Source organism: Cupressus sempervirens, chromosome 6, assembly GCF_028749045.1.
Source record: "Cupressus sempervirens isolate cs-2001-9-10 chromosome 6, ASM2874904v1, whole genome shotgun sequence".
Lineage (NCBI taxonomy): Eukaryota > Viridiplantae > Streptophyta > Pinopsida > Cupressales > Cupressaceae > Cupressus > Cupressus sempervirens.
In genome coordinates, this window is record NC_143123.1 from 715,607,559 (window position 1) to 715,623,091 (window position 15,533).

Sequence of the window (15,533 nt, forward strand, 5' to 3'; positions counted from 1 at the left end):
AAACTGCCACGACCTTCCTAACAATAAATGGTAGACATCCATTAGAGTGATGTCACAGAGAACCTCACCATGATAACTCCCAATCTTGAACTTTACCAAACATTGTTCACTAACTAGGACCTTATGATCATCCTTCACCCAAGTAATCTGATAGGGTTGGGAGTGTTTCTCCCTCTTGAGCTTTAGCTTTGAAACCATCTCTTCTAACACCAAGTTGTCAGTGCTTCCACCATCAACAATCACATCACAACATTTACCCTTGCACTTGCACCTAGTACGAAACAAACTCCTCCTTTGTCCAGGTTCAGTCTCACTGCTTAGTAAGACCTTTTTATTTACTAAAACCTCTCCTCTTTATGCATCCTCTGAATGTGATGATTGTTCATCCTCATCCACATGAGCAACCCTTGCTTGTCCATCAGCTCTCCTATCTGTCCTTCCTTAGCGTTGAGGGCATTCAAAGGCATGATGACCTTCTTCATTGAAATGAAAATAGGTACCATGGAAGCCTCCTCTTCTGGAACCTTGTCCATGCCCTCTACCTCTTCCTCTCTAATCTCCAAAGTTTTGGTCACGAGAGCAGTTGAAACCCTCATTCCTTTGGTTTTGGCTAGTACCCACATTTTCATTTTTCCTCTAGTTCTCATTTCGACATCCAAATGACCTCCCACTACCCCTTCCTCCTTAACTGTGCCCTCTTTGCCTTCCATCAAACCTTTTGTTTAGCTTCTCCTCAACTCGCAAGGAAAATTGGTATGCCTCTTCAATGCTAGTCATTTTAACCAGACTTAACTCCTCCTAAATGCTAGTTCTTAACCCACTAAGGTAACGGGAAACCTTCTCCTTATTTGCTTTCGCATGCCCTACCCTGATAAGAACTTAATAAAATTCCTCTGTATATTCCTGGATAGATTCTCCTGCTTGCTTTAACCCTTGCATTTTCTTGAACAAATCAAGGTCATAATCAATAGGAATGAACTACTTCTTTAGTTTGTCCACCATGTGATCCCATCTTGTGATTTTCTCCTTTCCTCTTCTATTTCTTTCTAGTTGAACCTCTTGCCACCAGATTTTGGCATGGCCTTTCATTTTGGCCTTTGCAAACTTAACCCTATCTAGGTCCCCGATATCCTCATACTTAAAATATTCCTCTAGTTCATTGATCCAGTCAATCAACTCATCCGGGTTTAGACTTCCCAAAAACATACCCACATCAATTTTAGGTCTTTTTCCAAGCTTAGAAATGGCCCTAAAAATCCTCTCATTTGCCTAGTTTAGGACTTCTCTATCTCCTTCCCCTTCTGGCCCAATATTTCCTTCTTCATTTTCTTCCTCACTTTCATCGCCTGCGGCAACATTCATCCCTCTACAGATCTCCTCCTGCAATGGTTGGACTTGTCTTTGGAGGGCTATAACCTCAGGAGTAATAACTCCGGCCCTTCCCCCATGCTCCCTTCATGGAGGCATCTTCTTGTCTCAAACCCACAACCACGCAGTCCTACTGCAAACTACCTCACAGTCAGCACTCTGTCTACACACTCAGGAAAACCTGCTTTGATACCACTTGATGACGACACAAACCACAACCAGAATGAATGCAACAGGGGAAAAGGGGAATATTATTATCAATAAAATATGCTACCACATTCAGTACATGTAAACAGACTCAAATACATGCCCTATGGGCTTACAATGGTCAGATCCTCAAGAAAAATCCTCCTCACAATACCTTCTCTAAAACTCCACCAAGAATCACCTTTACAATGCCAGAAATGTTCTTAAATAAATCCCAATTAGGTTAAAGGTTAGGAATACATTCTAGAATATGCCATTTGGAATCCACCGCCAAAAAAAAAAGTTCTAGAAATCACGTTAGAAGCCTGTGTAAAATTAGATTAATCCAAAAATCATAGTCCAACTTTCGGGAGGTATAACTTTTGATCAGGGACTCTGATTGACAAATTGTTTACATTTTCGAAAAGCTCTGAAAGCGCTCTATGGCCCTATAGATCAGCTTTGCATGTCCCCTATTTTTTAGGCCCATACGAGGTCGTTTAATGCCTCAAATCTAACTCAGAAGCACTCTTAAGAGGTCTCCAAGCAACTTAAAACTACAATAATTTTCAAATCGTAAAGCCTTTTGACTTGATTCTTTTTTTGGAGTGTTTTAAATTACAAATATAATCATCCCTCCAACTTACACCCTCTAACTCATCATAATTATGACTCGATTACAAAATAACCCATTTTTTGCATTGACATGTATCTCAAGGTGCTCAAAAACTCTAACCCAGAAAACCAATAGTGGAACTATGAGAGTTGGAATCTTTATTTGACCCAAACGGGTATCCAGAAATGAAAACACTTTAAATAAAAACCATCCCTAAGCATATTTTTGGGTGATACAAGATTGCCCTTACACCACTAGATGCTCTTGCATCACTTTGTTAGCTTGTTGGTCAGCGAATTTATTTCCTTCCTAGTAAATGTGTCTGAACTCAACTTATGAGAAAGAAGTAAGAAGTTTTAAACTACATTCAAAGAATGTCTTCATGTTCCAATTGGGTGTATAGCCTAACCTTAAGTAATGCATTAATTATTATCTAAGAAACTCCCTCCACTATTAGTTCAGATGTCCCAAGATCTTTTCTTATCTGAAGACCTTCAATTGTGGTTTATATTTATGCTAAATTGTTAGTTGTTTTATTCAGAGGATATTGCAAGGTTTTCTATAGTTTGACTCTTACTTTGTGAGTTATACATTTGATTCCAACATCTCCAAGACTGCCTCTAGAGGCTCCATCAAAATTTAACTTGAACCAACTCTCCCTTGGGGGTTCCCATTTACATTCAATCCTATCCACTTTGCTTTGTTGGCAACCTTTACCATACTGTGGCGGAATAATTAATCTCTGCCAATTCCTTTTTATAAGGCTATCCCAATTGGAGAAACAACCTTCAATATTATTAGTCTTTCTAAGTCTATTATGTAATGTTTCTAATATACTTTCCCCTATCTTGTTAGCATGGGATTCTATAGTTGTCATCTTATCTTGAAATAACCTTTTGTTTCTTTCTTGCCATACTTCTCGTGTATGGAGGGAATGATTATCCATAAATATTTGTATAAGCCTTTATTTAGCCTAAATGGCCATTGTTGTAGAAAATCTCCCAAATCCATGGGGTATGATGTTGACCAATTTAGTTGCAGATGTTATGGTGGCATTTTATTGAATAAGTACAATTAAGAAGAATGTGGTCCATAGTTTCTTCGTCTTGACTACACATAATGTATCTTGAGGATCCTTCATATCCTACTTTTCAAAACCATTATGATTTTATAATAAGCTTATGCATGGAAATCCATAAGAATGTGACATCTTTGGGTAAGCATGCTTTGTTCCAACAAAGTTGAAATGGATAATTAGAATTATGAATGTTAAGATAATCGGCGGCTTGCTTGTAACCATCTTGACCTCATATTTTCTATCATTAGATCCACACCATATAAGTTTATCATTTCTCTCTTTGAATATGAATGTTCTACTCTTTAGACTATCCTTAAATTATTCCCTTTGATTTTCTGATAGTCAGGTGCCTTTGAGACTTTTCCAATTCCCTCTTGAAGTTGGTGAAATATCATCAACTTCAACGTAGTGACTTAGTTTATTTCCCCATTCTTGTGTCAAAATTATTATTGCAGTCAATGTACAAAGATGTTAGTGGTTCGTAACCTACCCATGGGTCTTCCAAGAAAAGGGCATTCCTAGGATAGTTTACTATTGATGATCTCTATACATGAAGTTATAAAATCTCATAACCAAGATCCCTTTGGGTGGTTCCAAGATCTAAATAGATTTAGGGGTTTTTCTTTATGAACGTATTATTGAGAAGGATGGAGGCCCATTTCCTATTGGAATCCTAAATCAAATTCCAAACTAGTTTTGCACCTAGGGCAATGTTTTGAGAGGTTTTTTTTTTATTGCCAAACCCTCCCTACTCTAAAGGCTTATGGATATCATCTCATCTAATCATTGTTATTTTTTTGTTTTCTGAGGTTCCTTCCCAAAAGATGTTTCTAATTCTAGCTTCAATTTTCTTAAAGGTGCTAGTGGCCATAGAAAGGATGGGCATTTGCTAAATGGGAATAGATGCTAGGACTGATTTGATCATTGTGGATTTTCCAACATTGGAAAGTCATCTTCCTTTCCAACTATCCATTTTGTTTTGAATCTTTGTAAGCACTTGGTCCCATAGTTTATTGCTTATTTTCCCTTTATCTATTGAGACTCCTAAATATTTACATGAAAAAATCCCTTTTCTGAAAACCAAGATTCTACAAATATATGTTTCTAATACCGCATTGGCGTTCGAGAAAAAAAAATCCAATTTTCTAGTGTTTACTACTTGTCCTCAAGTTGTTGAGTACATGTTTAGGATATCTTTGAAATGTTGTGCCTTTTCTTTAGTACTGACACCCGATAAAGTTGTTTCATTAATTAATTGTTGATGCATAATGTTGTCTATATCTTATGACACTTTGACCCCTTGGATCTTTCCTTCTTGACAAGATTTATGAATTGCTCTTGTAAGGGCTTCTGCCATAATGACAAACAAAAAGGGAGACAAAGGATCACCTTGCCAGATTCCCCTTGATATATAAAACGAACCTTTGATATTTCCACTAATCATAATAGATAGCTTTGGGGTGGAAATACAACTAAAGATTAAATTGATCCATCTCTTAGAGAAATCGAAGGCTTCCAAGCATTTGCACAAGAATCTCCAGTCAACCTTATCATATGTTTTGTGTATATCTAGTTTAATTAGCATAGATGGCTCCTTGTTATCTTGAGATCTATTTGGAATGAAACCAATTTTCTTTTCAGATATGATCTTAGGCAATAATGTTTTCAATCCATTTGCCAAGGAATTAGAAAGGATCTTATATATTGTATTGCATAAGGCTATGGGTCTTAAATCTACTATTTTTGAGCAATTGGTTTTCTTGGGTATGAGTGAATTGAAGGTGTTTTTAATTTCAGCTAAAAGGGTTATGGAATTATGCATAGCTTCCAAGGATACAAAGAGATCTGGACCTAGTAGATGTCAACATTTTTTAAAAATGTATTAAGACCATCTAGTATTGGTGCTTTGTGTGGGTGCATTTGGAAAACTACCTCTTCTATTTCTTTATAGGTCAATTTTCTGTTTAACCATATATTTTCATTTTCTAAGATTAGATTTGGAATAGCTAATATCATTTCTTGTTGTGCTACTTGATTTGATCCAATGATTCCATTGAAGATATCCTCAAAGTAATTTACAATTTCTTCTATGATTTCTTCAAGCTCTATTACCCCAAAAAAAAATTGTCTTTGATTTTGGTTATCTTATTGATAGTTCTTTTATTTTTAGCACTATTATAGAAAAATTTAGTATTTCTATCTCTTGATCACAGCCAAGTTTCTCCTTGTTTCCAAAAAAATTCTTCCTTTGTTACGATATCACCATGCTTAGCAAGTAGCTCTTTTTCTTTACAATAACTTTTTCTATTCATCCCTTTTGTAATTATTTCATTATTGAGTTCATCTAGTGATTGTTCAATCGATAACTTCTCTTCAAAAATATTATCAAAGTGTTCTTTGTTCCAATGTAAAAGTTTGTTTTTAATTGCCTTTAATTTGGACACAAAACAAAACATTTTTTATCCTTCAAAGAATTCTTCATTCCACGTTGTTTGGATCATTGTCATGAAATCTTTGTATTGAAACCACATATTCTCAAATCTGAATGGTTTTTCTCATGAGTTTGGTCAGTTCACAAATATTTAGTTTAACCAGAAAGTGGTCAGAATGATAGCAATAGTATTTTTTATACTAGTATGAAATTAAAGTTACTAAGATCCCCTTTGGAAAAATATCTATCTAATTTTTTGGTTATTAGACTATATCCTACCCTTCTATTATTCCATGTAAAATTACCATTGATACTTTTATGTCAATAAGATTATTATTAATCACCCATTCATTGAAGTTTTTATGTGGTTGTGAAAGAAAGGGTGAACCTCCACATTTCTCGCTAATATCCAAAATTGAGTTTAAGTCGCCTCCTAAGACATGGCTTGTTCTAATATGTGAATTTAAATCATCATTTAATTATGTCCATACCATTAATTTTTGGGCATTTTGTGTTGGACCATATACATTGGTGATAATAAACTGTAGGTTAGAGCTTATGCTTTGTACCTTACCTAACATCCAATTATTATTTTTAGTTAATAGTTCGTAAAGAACTTTCTTAGGATCCCAAAAAGGCTACTAGACACCCTGAAGCTCCTACAAATTATACCTAGTCTACTTTCCAAATTTCTATTTTATTTTCTAGTTTCTCTACTTCTGTTGAGCTAAGTTTGGTTTCTTGGAATCTAATGAAATCTAAATTAAGAAAATTTAAGTATCTTTTAATTAATCTTTTCTTGTTAGAGTGATGCAAGAGCATCATAGGGTAGTCAACAATCCTATATGTAAGGGCTTTGAGCTCGGATTTAAAGACTTATAGTTTGTGTAGTTGGGGAAGTGTTTGAGGCATATTGGACTACTATGTCCCAAGTGCGCATAAAGTTCAAAGTAATCATCTTGGAGTTAGAGCCTTTTTGGTGACTATTGGTAACGCGTTCCTGAATTTGTGGCTAACTTTAGAGATTGTATTTGTGGGCTTCGATCCGAGGGAGTTGGCATGTGCACTCTTGGATTTGTATAGTTGGATGACACGTGGAGCTATGCCTAAGGGTGTGTACTTTCATGTTCTCATTTGAGTTAGTTATGCATTGTAGACTTGGGGTATGTCCTAAGTATTTAATTATTTTGTGTATTTAATGTTTGTTGCAGGTTGACTTGTGGCTTAAGGGTTTATTTAGTGGGAGTTTTTGTTAAATGTAACTTTCTAGACCAACTTGTGGCTTGGTTTAGTATAAGTAGAGGGTATGGTGATGTCTTGAGTCATTTATTTTCAATTCATTCAGCATGGAGAAGATGGAGTACTTGAGAGGAGCGAAGTTGAGCAGAGCTAGTAGCTAAGTGTGGGCTTGGGAAAACAAGAAGGTTGCTTGGTGACTTGCAAGCATAAGTTTAGATTCTTCTTGGAGCTCTCTAGTAGATTGTGGATCTGGGCTAGCTAGGTATTTGGATCTTGTGAGGTCCTGCAGAACTATTATTGTATTTGCTTATGTATTTGGCCATAACCCAGAAGGCCTTAGACTTGGGCATGTTGAATGTAAATCTTGTGATTCTATTATGAGCATTGACATTATTTTGGATCTAAACCTCTTTGTTATTGTTATTATTTTGTTTTGTCATTAATTATTTGGAGCTATGGCTTCTCCTTCGGGGATTCTCCTGCCTTGCACTACATCATTGAGGCATTAATACCCTTAACATTCCATGTAGTGACCTTTATTGCTCTTTGGGAAGGAATTGCCCCTTCCTACATTGAGCAAGTTTGTCAACTTAGTTTGATTTTATGCATCTCCCATTATATTTTTGAGTTCCACGAGTGATTTTTTACCCTTCTTTTTATTCCTCTTTGGTACTGTTGCTTTTTCCATTCCTTCCTTGATTGCTACTATCCCAAGCTGATTTTCTGATATGGTCTTAAATGACTTACCTTGTGAATCTGATATGTCTTCTTCCAATTATGCCCTCAATTAAATCTTAATTACATTATTAGAATTCTTGACATAATCTTCAGTATTCCTTTTCCTTTTGTAATTCTAATAAAATTTGTTCAAAGCTATCATCTACATTATGTTCTTGTATATCAAGTCTAGGTTCCCCTATGTTAGATTCCTTAGCCCTACTGTCCAAAATCTTGTTGTAAGTATCTGCCTTTGAATCTTTAATATTTTCCACTACATCTACTCCTAACATTGTATTTAAATTTTCACATATTGTATTTCGCTCATATGTTGTCATAATTTCCAAACTCATCTCTTTGTTAGATAATTGATACTTTGGTTTTAGGTGTGATTTATGAGAATCTCCCCACAGTATTAGTTGGTCACATATGTCATCGTGGATTAGCATGATATCTTTAAGCATGTTACAATGTGTTTTGATATTTTCTCTAATATCTTCAATAAATAAATTTGGATGTTTGCATTTTTCACACTGCTCCAATCTGTATAATCTTTCCTCATAGTTGGTGTTATCTTGGATACCCTATTCTAGAATCTTTCATGTTTCTTTCCTTATTTATTAAATTGACTATTGCACATTGGTTGCAGCCTTTTTTGTTTTCCTCTGATGTTTGGTCTTGTTCCCAATTAACTTCATCTGTTTGCATTTGTAGAGAATTTAATTCAATGTTTAGATTCATCTCTTCCTCCAGAATCTCTCCCTCCTTTATTTCTGTACTTGATATTTGGATCTTACTGGCTAATGTGTGCTTGGTCTAGTTAACTCATTTGTAATATTTTCCTCTATATTCTTATAGTCCTCTACCCACATTCTATTATGCGATGTCATTGTTAATTCCTTTTTTGAAGCTATGGGGCAAAAATTTATTAGGTTTGATGCTTGGTGAGCATATGTAAAGGAGTCGCATTCACTATGTCTTGAATCTAAATCAAACAATATTATTTCATGTATGTGGTCTTGATAGTCTATAGGTCGTGTGTTGTAGATTGATATGTTGGTAATGACTTTGATTGGTTTTAAATCTCGACTTCCTGCCATCATATTAACTAGTATTTTAACTTCATTATAAGCTCTAAAACATGAATCAAAATCTAGGAATTCACCTATAAAATTACTTCTCTTTATTATTTGATTATGGACTAGCTCTATTAGGAAGCTTTTAATAACTATCCAAGTTGGAAAGGCCACTTTATAAACATAGAATTTGGTGAAGTTGGGTGCCCATTCGAAAAAAATCACACTATACCCCTCTAGGAAATAGAGAGGTCCATACGAAAAAGACATTCCTAATATTCTTATTTTTATAGTATAAATACAGTAGACAAGCAGAGAAGGAAGAAATACTTACCTGCTCTCCACAACCCACGTTTAGCCGATCCAACAAACTTGACCTTTTTTGGTTTAGGGTTGTCCAAAAATGCAATAAGGTCTAGAGATTTGCAATCAAACTAGCAGTCTTCTGTGAATCTATTACTTATAATTATTATATTGCCCTTGATTTGTTTTTTGCAATGAAGTGCTTGAGGCTCTTTTGCATTGGTGCTTATTAGTTTCTCAATGGATTGTGTTCCAAACCAGCCATATTTACTTTTAAAATTATATTCCTTTCCGACTATGGTGCAATCTAAATGTTTATTTTATCTATTGCGACCACCATTAGATCGTTTCTTTTTCTAGATAGATCCACCTTTAGAGAGGTTTTGTTTTGGCTAGGATATGTTGTTGTCATTCGCTCTCGATGATTGTATTAGCTCTTGAAGGGTTTAGGCTATTCTTCATATTTGAGATGCCCCGTCCTTTGGCAAATTGACTTGACCTTTGATTAAAACCCAAAGAAATGGTGTTAACTTCAAAAAATCTTCATTCCCATTGATAAAGCCCTGAACTTAACTACTTATTATGGTTTCTCTTCCACACTTTTTTGCTAATAACATTTATCCACACATTAATGGATACTAAGCAGGGCTTCCCATGTTTGATTAGGCTAGGGTTGTCAACTTGGTTCGTTCTTTTTCTCCTATGATGAGTGAAATTGCTTGCTTATTATAGATTGGATCAATTAGCCTTCCTGGTTTACCAAATTTCAGTAAATTTGCAAAGATGGGTTTGCCACGGTTGTTTGTGATTCTTGACTTTGCCTTCTCTATAGTGATCTCCGGAGCCTCTTGCCAATTACTTAGTACTTCAAATTTGTTTGTAGTGTCGAGCAGACATTGGGGAAAATTATATTTACATGCTTTTACAAAAAAAATATGTATTATTTTTCCAAATTCAAAGACAGGTTCACGCATTTTGATGGCAGAGTTGTGATGCAAGATCACAACTAAATTTTCAATATATATCCCCTCATTTATGTTTTTAATAAGAAATAACATCATTTACAACAATATGAGAGAATATGTTAATGAATTGATTATTGCATTACGATTGATCACCTAAGCTAAAGATCAAATCAATATCTCGCAATTGATTATTACTAAACATGTTTATAGAGGTTTAAGCATTGAAAATGTATATAAGAAATAGGTTAGCAAATATCAACTAATATTCAAACTTTTTTTTTTAAATGAAGATCCTTATGTTGCATCCCACTCAGATACAATCATATGTTGGCTCCTCATGTCAAAGAGTTATTATTTAATTTTATAATCTTCTCATTAGACCAATGTTTCCTCTTTTTATTTCTTGTACATTAAATAAAACTTTGATTGCATATGATTGAATTATATATTGAACTAAATATCTCTTTGGAATAAGAAGCATAAATTGCAACATATGATTATCATTTTATTAAAAAAATGTATTACATTGCCAAGAGGTTCACATCATATATTTATGTGATCAATGCCTCACAAAAATATACATGACAGATTCATTAAGTTTTAATGTTAGGCGCATAGACAAGATTGAGAAAATAAGATCCCACCCACTAGATGTAAAGCTTGACAATTTGATCTTCAAGTTCAGAAAACTTCCAAGCATCCATAACTGAATAGTCACCTGCAAATGTATTCATTTGGTTATATATAAAAAACGAAAGTAATGTTCTTATATTAGGAATATGTAACTTAAGAACCTATTCAAGTTATCAAAACTCATTCAAATTAAAACCATCTTCCAAAAATAATATTCAAGGATGACAAAATAAACTTCAACAACTAAAGACAAGCATGGCTAAGAGATCTTGTTTTTCTCTTGAGGTCAGTGGTCATCCTCTTTGAGATGTTATGGATTGGTCACCTTACTGTATGTTTTAGAATACATTACAAGCCTAGGAAAAGTTGAAACAAGTTGAAATCGATTCAAATGAGTTTTTTTTTTCAATGTGCTTTCCTTATTGATTACAAGTTTCATTTGATCAAGTTTACATTAGAAAAGCTCAAGAATGGCCTAGTACAACTACATAGCAGCCATCAAGGAAAAAAGAGAAAATCTCATATGCAGTGAATATGGAGAAACAATTTTTTTATTGGAGCAAGGAACTAGTAACAAACAAGGGTCCTAATTCAAAAGCATCCTTGGGTAGTTGGCAACCTCGCATCATACAAAGATATTTCCTTTATAATTGTGCTCTTATTTGTCAATTTCAGTGTTATAGGTAGCAGTCGTTCTAGTTGGCTTGTTATCTTATGTGATCCTTACGGTGTGTTATGGACATCATGGAGTTCATATGTCTAGTTTCGCACAACATTCTAATGTTTTCAAATGAAGTTAACTTATGATTGGTATGGTCCTATATTGTTCTTCACGTTCTAACGAATTGGTCCACATGAATAGACTTGCAATCATGTTTCACGATCGATGAAGCTAATTAGTGCATTGTTCTATGTTCCTATACATGTTGTCAACCTCCTTGTAGGTTCGCACAACATGATATATCTATTTATGGGTGTTCTTATGGATTTGGGTCCTAACCTATATGTCGTAATATGTTTTCTTTATCCTAGGGATTTGTGATCGGATAGGTTGGCTTGTAGCTAACAATCTTCTATGTAAGTAGGGTAGTAGTTGTTAAAGGTGGCAAGGTAGTGATGGCCAAGAGATCTAGATAGTGATGAACTAGAATAAGGCTTAGTAATGAAGCACACTTGTTTTAAAAATATAAATTGCATTTTGTTGGCCAATTGAATGTAACAATTTCCTAGAAATAATGAGAATATCAGTTGTTTCCTATTTGTTGGTGTCAACTCTTTCAATTTTCCATTAGTTGCCTCTAGTTACAAGGTTGCACATCTCCCTTGGGGATTTCCTTACCTTGACTACACTAAATGGTATCATTCAGGGTCCCGTGTTTGGCAGCTCCTCAAGGTCTCAGTTACGCCCTGGTCCCAAAATATACCCTTTTATTCTAGAATACTTCTCACCTATGAGAAGCACTTAGGCTTTCTTAGTTTTGTTCTTTTGCTTTCTTTTCTTTTTCTTTTTGTGAACATTGGTTGGTGCTCTTGTTGTTGGTGGTTGTCCTTGTACACTTTCAATCCCATAGACCCTCATGGCTAAACGTATCTAATCTTATCATCATAAGAGCTAGGCTCTTACAACAGTATCAAAACTTGCGCAATAAGAGTTTCACAAAATGTCAAACCACTAGAAATGAAGTTAGGACCAGCAGGGGTTCTTGGGATATAGTTCAGAGATATTACATTAAACAAGTTATATTTTTTATGAAGTTGAATTAAAATTTTAACTTCACCAGTATTTTGATTTATTTTATAAGGTACTATGGAAAGGCCAAGTATTTGAAATTAAGTGTTAAGCTCATAATGGTCTTTAATTTAAAAGTGACATGGGAGGGAAATAAATGAAAGAATTTGAGAAAAATAGCTAAAAAACATTTGCAGAAAAATAGAAAAAAAACGTTTGCAAAACAATATCGATAAGGCATTCGCAAAAGAAACAGTAAAAAAAAATTCTCAAAAAAAAAAAAAAAAACAAAGAGGAAAAAAGAAAAATCTCAAACTAATTAGGGGAAGGCAAAAATGTGCTTTAATAAAACATCTTAAAAAGTGAGGGAAAAGGTGATTTTATTTAGTTCCACATGCATTAGTGAAGAGGGTCAAACTTCTTGGGCGTTGAGTTGCCCATTAGTATGGGATAGGGTTGAATTCAGAAGTTGATTCGGACGGGTGTCGAATGCTCCCGGAAGCCCTGTGGAGGTTGTCTGGAAACCATCCATAAGGTTCCAGATGTGTTTGGAAGCTAGTGTCTAGCTTCCACACGCATCTGAAAGCTTGTGGTTGGTTTCCGAATAGCCTCCGCAGGAAATCCATAAGCACCCGCAAGCCCAATGACCACAAACACTTAAAAACCCAAAAAACAGTTAAGTTGCTTAATATATATGTGCTATTGATTTTTTAACGTTGTCTTTTGCTATGAAACCCTAGAAGGACCCTAGAGGTGAATATTGAAGCATTCACAACTCATTTTGGAACTTCGTGTGTACCTACAGCCACTTCTCATTTGGTCTCTAGTTTACATTACCACTGTGAAGCCACGTTCAGCAATTTCGAACAGGATTGATTGAAGGGTGACAGATAGCTTTCTCAAATGAATTTAAATCATTCTAGGTAAGTGACCAATCCCATTCTTGAGTATTTTGATGAATTTTTTTAATAATTTTTTCAAGTTCTTGAAGAAAATTTTCAATTTTTTTTAAAAGATATAAAGAAGCAAGTTTGGGTGTCTATGTTAGTAATTTTCCTCACTTCTTTGCACTTGTATGCATGATATTCATAGTTATTAAGACCTAATTAGAATCTATTTATTTTCTTATAGAATAGGTTGCAAAATACTAGACAAGAATGGATACCAGTGGTAGTGCTAGTGAAAGTTTAGTGGGGGGGCAAGGAGGGCAAGGGATTGATATTTTCAAAACTGATATAGGGTCACCTTTGTGGAGCCATACAACACAAAAACCACAGGTTGCAAGAGGTGGTTCATATTGTTGGAAGTGTAATTATTGGCAAAGTAACAAAAGAAACCCTTTCAATAGCTCATATTCCTAGGTGAAGCTTCATTTTATGGGCCTTGTTGGCAATGGATTTGGAATGTGCAAAGGCAAAAATGGTGCTAGGATGACTAGTGCAAAAATACTTTCATTTGTAAGAGAACAAGAAGTTGTTGATGCATTGATCAATATATCAAAAAAAGCTACTATCAAGGTCCATCCTCAAAGAGCAAGATGCATGCACCCACTAAACCAATTGTACCCTCCCAACACCCATTCTTGCAAGTACCTAAGCCAAGGAGAGGATGAGGAAGAAGTGGGAATTTCAACCCATAAAAGAGGCCCATTGCACACCGCATTTAAAATGGAGACGAGATCAATGTGAATGGGCTTCCTTTCAACCAGCTTGGCGAGATCACCATATTGGAAAAAAATGATGGCAGTAACCAAAGAATCGCCAGCTAACTAAACAAGCTCGGGGTATGAAAAGGTGTGTATAGCTATTGCAACAAGATAAGACACAAATAGAGAAAGACCTTAAACCAATCAAAAAATCTTGGAAAACCTCAAGTCTAACTATTGCGCCAGATGGTTGGAAGGGTACAAGAAACCAGCCATTAATTAATGTGATTATAGTGTCCCCCAAAGGGTCAATATTTTTTAAGGATGTTGATTGTGAGGGGCAAGTGAAGGATTTTGATTCATTTCTAGAATTCTCATTGAGATGGTGGGTAGCGAATATGCGATATAGATGGTCACAAACAATTCCAAAAATTGCAGGGGTGTGAGTGCTTTGGTCGAGAGTCGGCATGACCACATTTTTTGGACCCCATGCACTATTCACTCCCTTAACTTGATCGTGCACAAGATAGGCACTCAAATAGATTGGGTGAAGAAAATATACCAAGAGGGGGAGGAGATACAATGTTTGTGACAACCCACCATGTCAAAATTCATTTTTAGAACATACTCCAAATTGGACTTGTTCAAGCTAAATTAAAAAAATTTAATTACCAAGTTTCATGGATTTATAATTTAGTTAAAAAATAAATTTTGTAATTTTATTATTAATTGACACATTGTTAACTTGCTTAGGTTGTTGAGACCCGTTTTGCATCTCATACAACTATTATGAGATGGCTCCTCAAGGTAAAAGATGCATTGAGCCAAATGGTCATCGGTAATCAATGGGGCATATGGAAGGCCTCAAATTAAGAAAGATCACAAAGGGTCAGGGAGTTGATCTTGAATGAGAGTTGGTGGGCTCGTGTAGCATATGTATTGGATTTCATCAACCCCGTCATGACTATGCTATACTTTTCAGATACATATACCCCTTGCTTGAGGGATGTGTATGATGGCATGGACACCATGGTTGAGAAGGTAAAACATTCTATACAAGAAAATGAGAGTGGCCCCACACAAAGCGAAGCCTTATGCAATCAAGTGGAAGCAATCATCTGCCATCGTTGGAACAAGATGACTACCCCACTGGAGCTCCTGGCATATGCCTTATTTCCTAAGTACTATAGTGAGGAGGTACTTGGTATGCCGGGTAGAGTTGCACATTTGCAAAAGCGGAGTTTGTTGAGGGGTGCCATAAAGCTCTTACAAGACTCTTCCCACTTGAAGAAATGCATGAAAAAGTGAGCATAGAATTTGGGTTGTTTGCTTCGGGGTTAAAGCATTCTCCATTAGCACTAAAGGACCAAAATAGAATGGGAGCTAGGATATGGTGGTACATGCACGGTTAGCCTTTCAAGCATCTTTAACCTCTTGCAATCAAGGTCCTATCACAAGTTTTTAATTTTGTTTTGTTTTATGTTTACACTTGCATTCTAGAATTTAGTATTTCACACATTCTTTAAAATTAATTTTCTTTTCATTTA

At 35.2% G+C, this 15,533-nt stretch overlaps 1 protein-coding gene across 1 annotated transcript in view; it reads right to left on the minus strand.

Annotated features, from left to right (window-relative positions):
• Window positions 1–10,443: 10,443 nt before the first annotated feature.
• The window catches only part of LOC149554289 (Pseudouridine synthase family protein), a 137,084-nt gene continuing 131,994 nt past the window's right edge, over window positions 10,444–15,533 (minus strand). Inside the window, exon 9 of the mRNA XM_089789502.1 lies at window positions 10,444–10,697. Coding sequence (XP_089645628.1) covers window positions 10,627–10,697 — 71 coding nt within the window. The 3' untranslated portion in view covers window positions 10,444–10,626. The remainder of the gene's footprint in view (window positions 10,698–15,533) is intronic.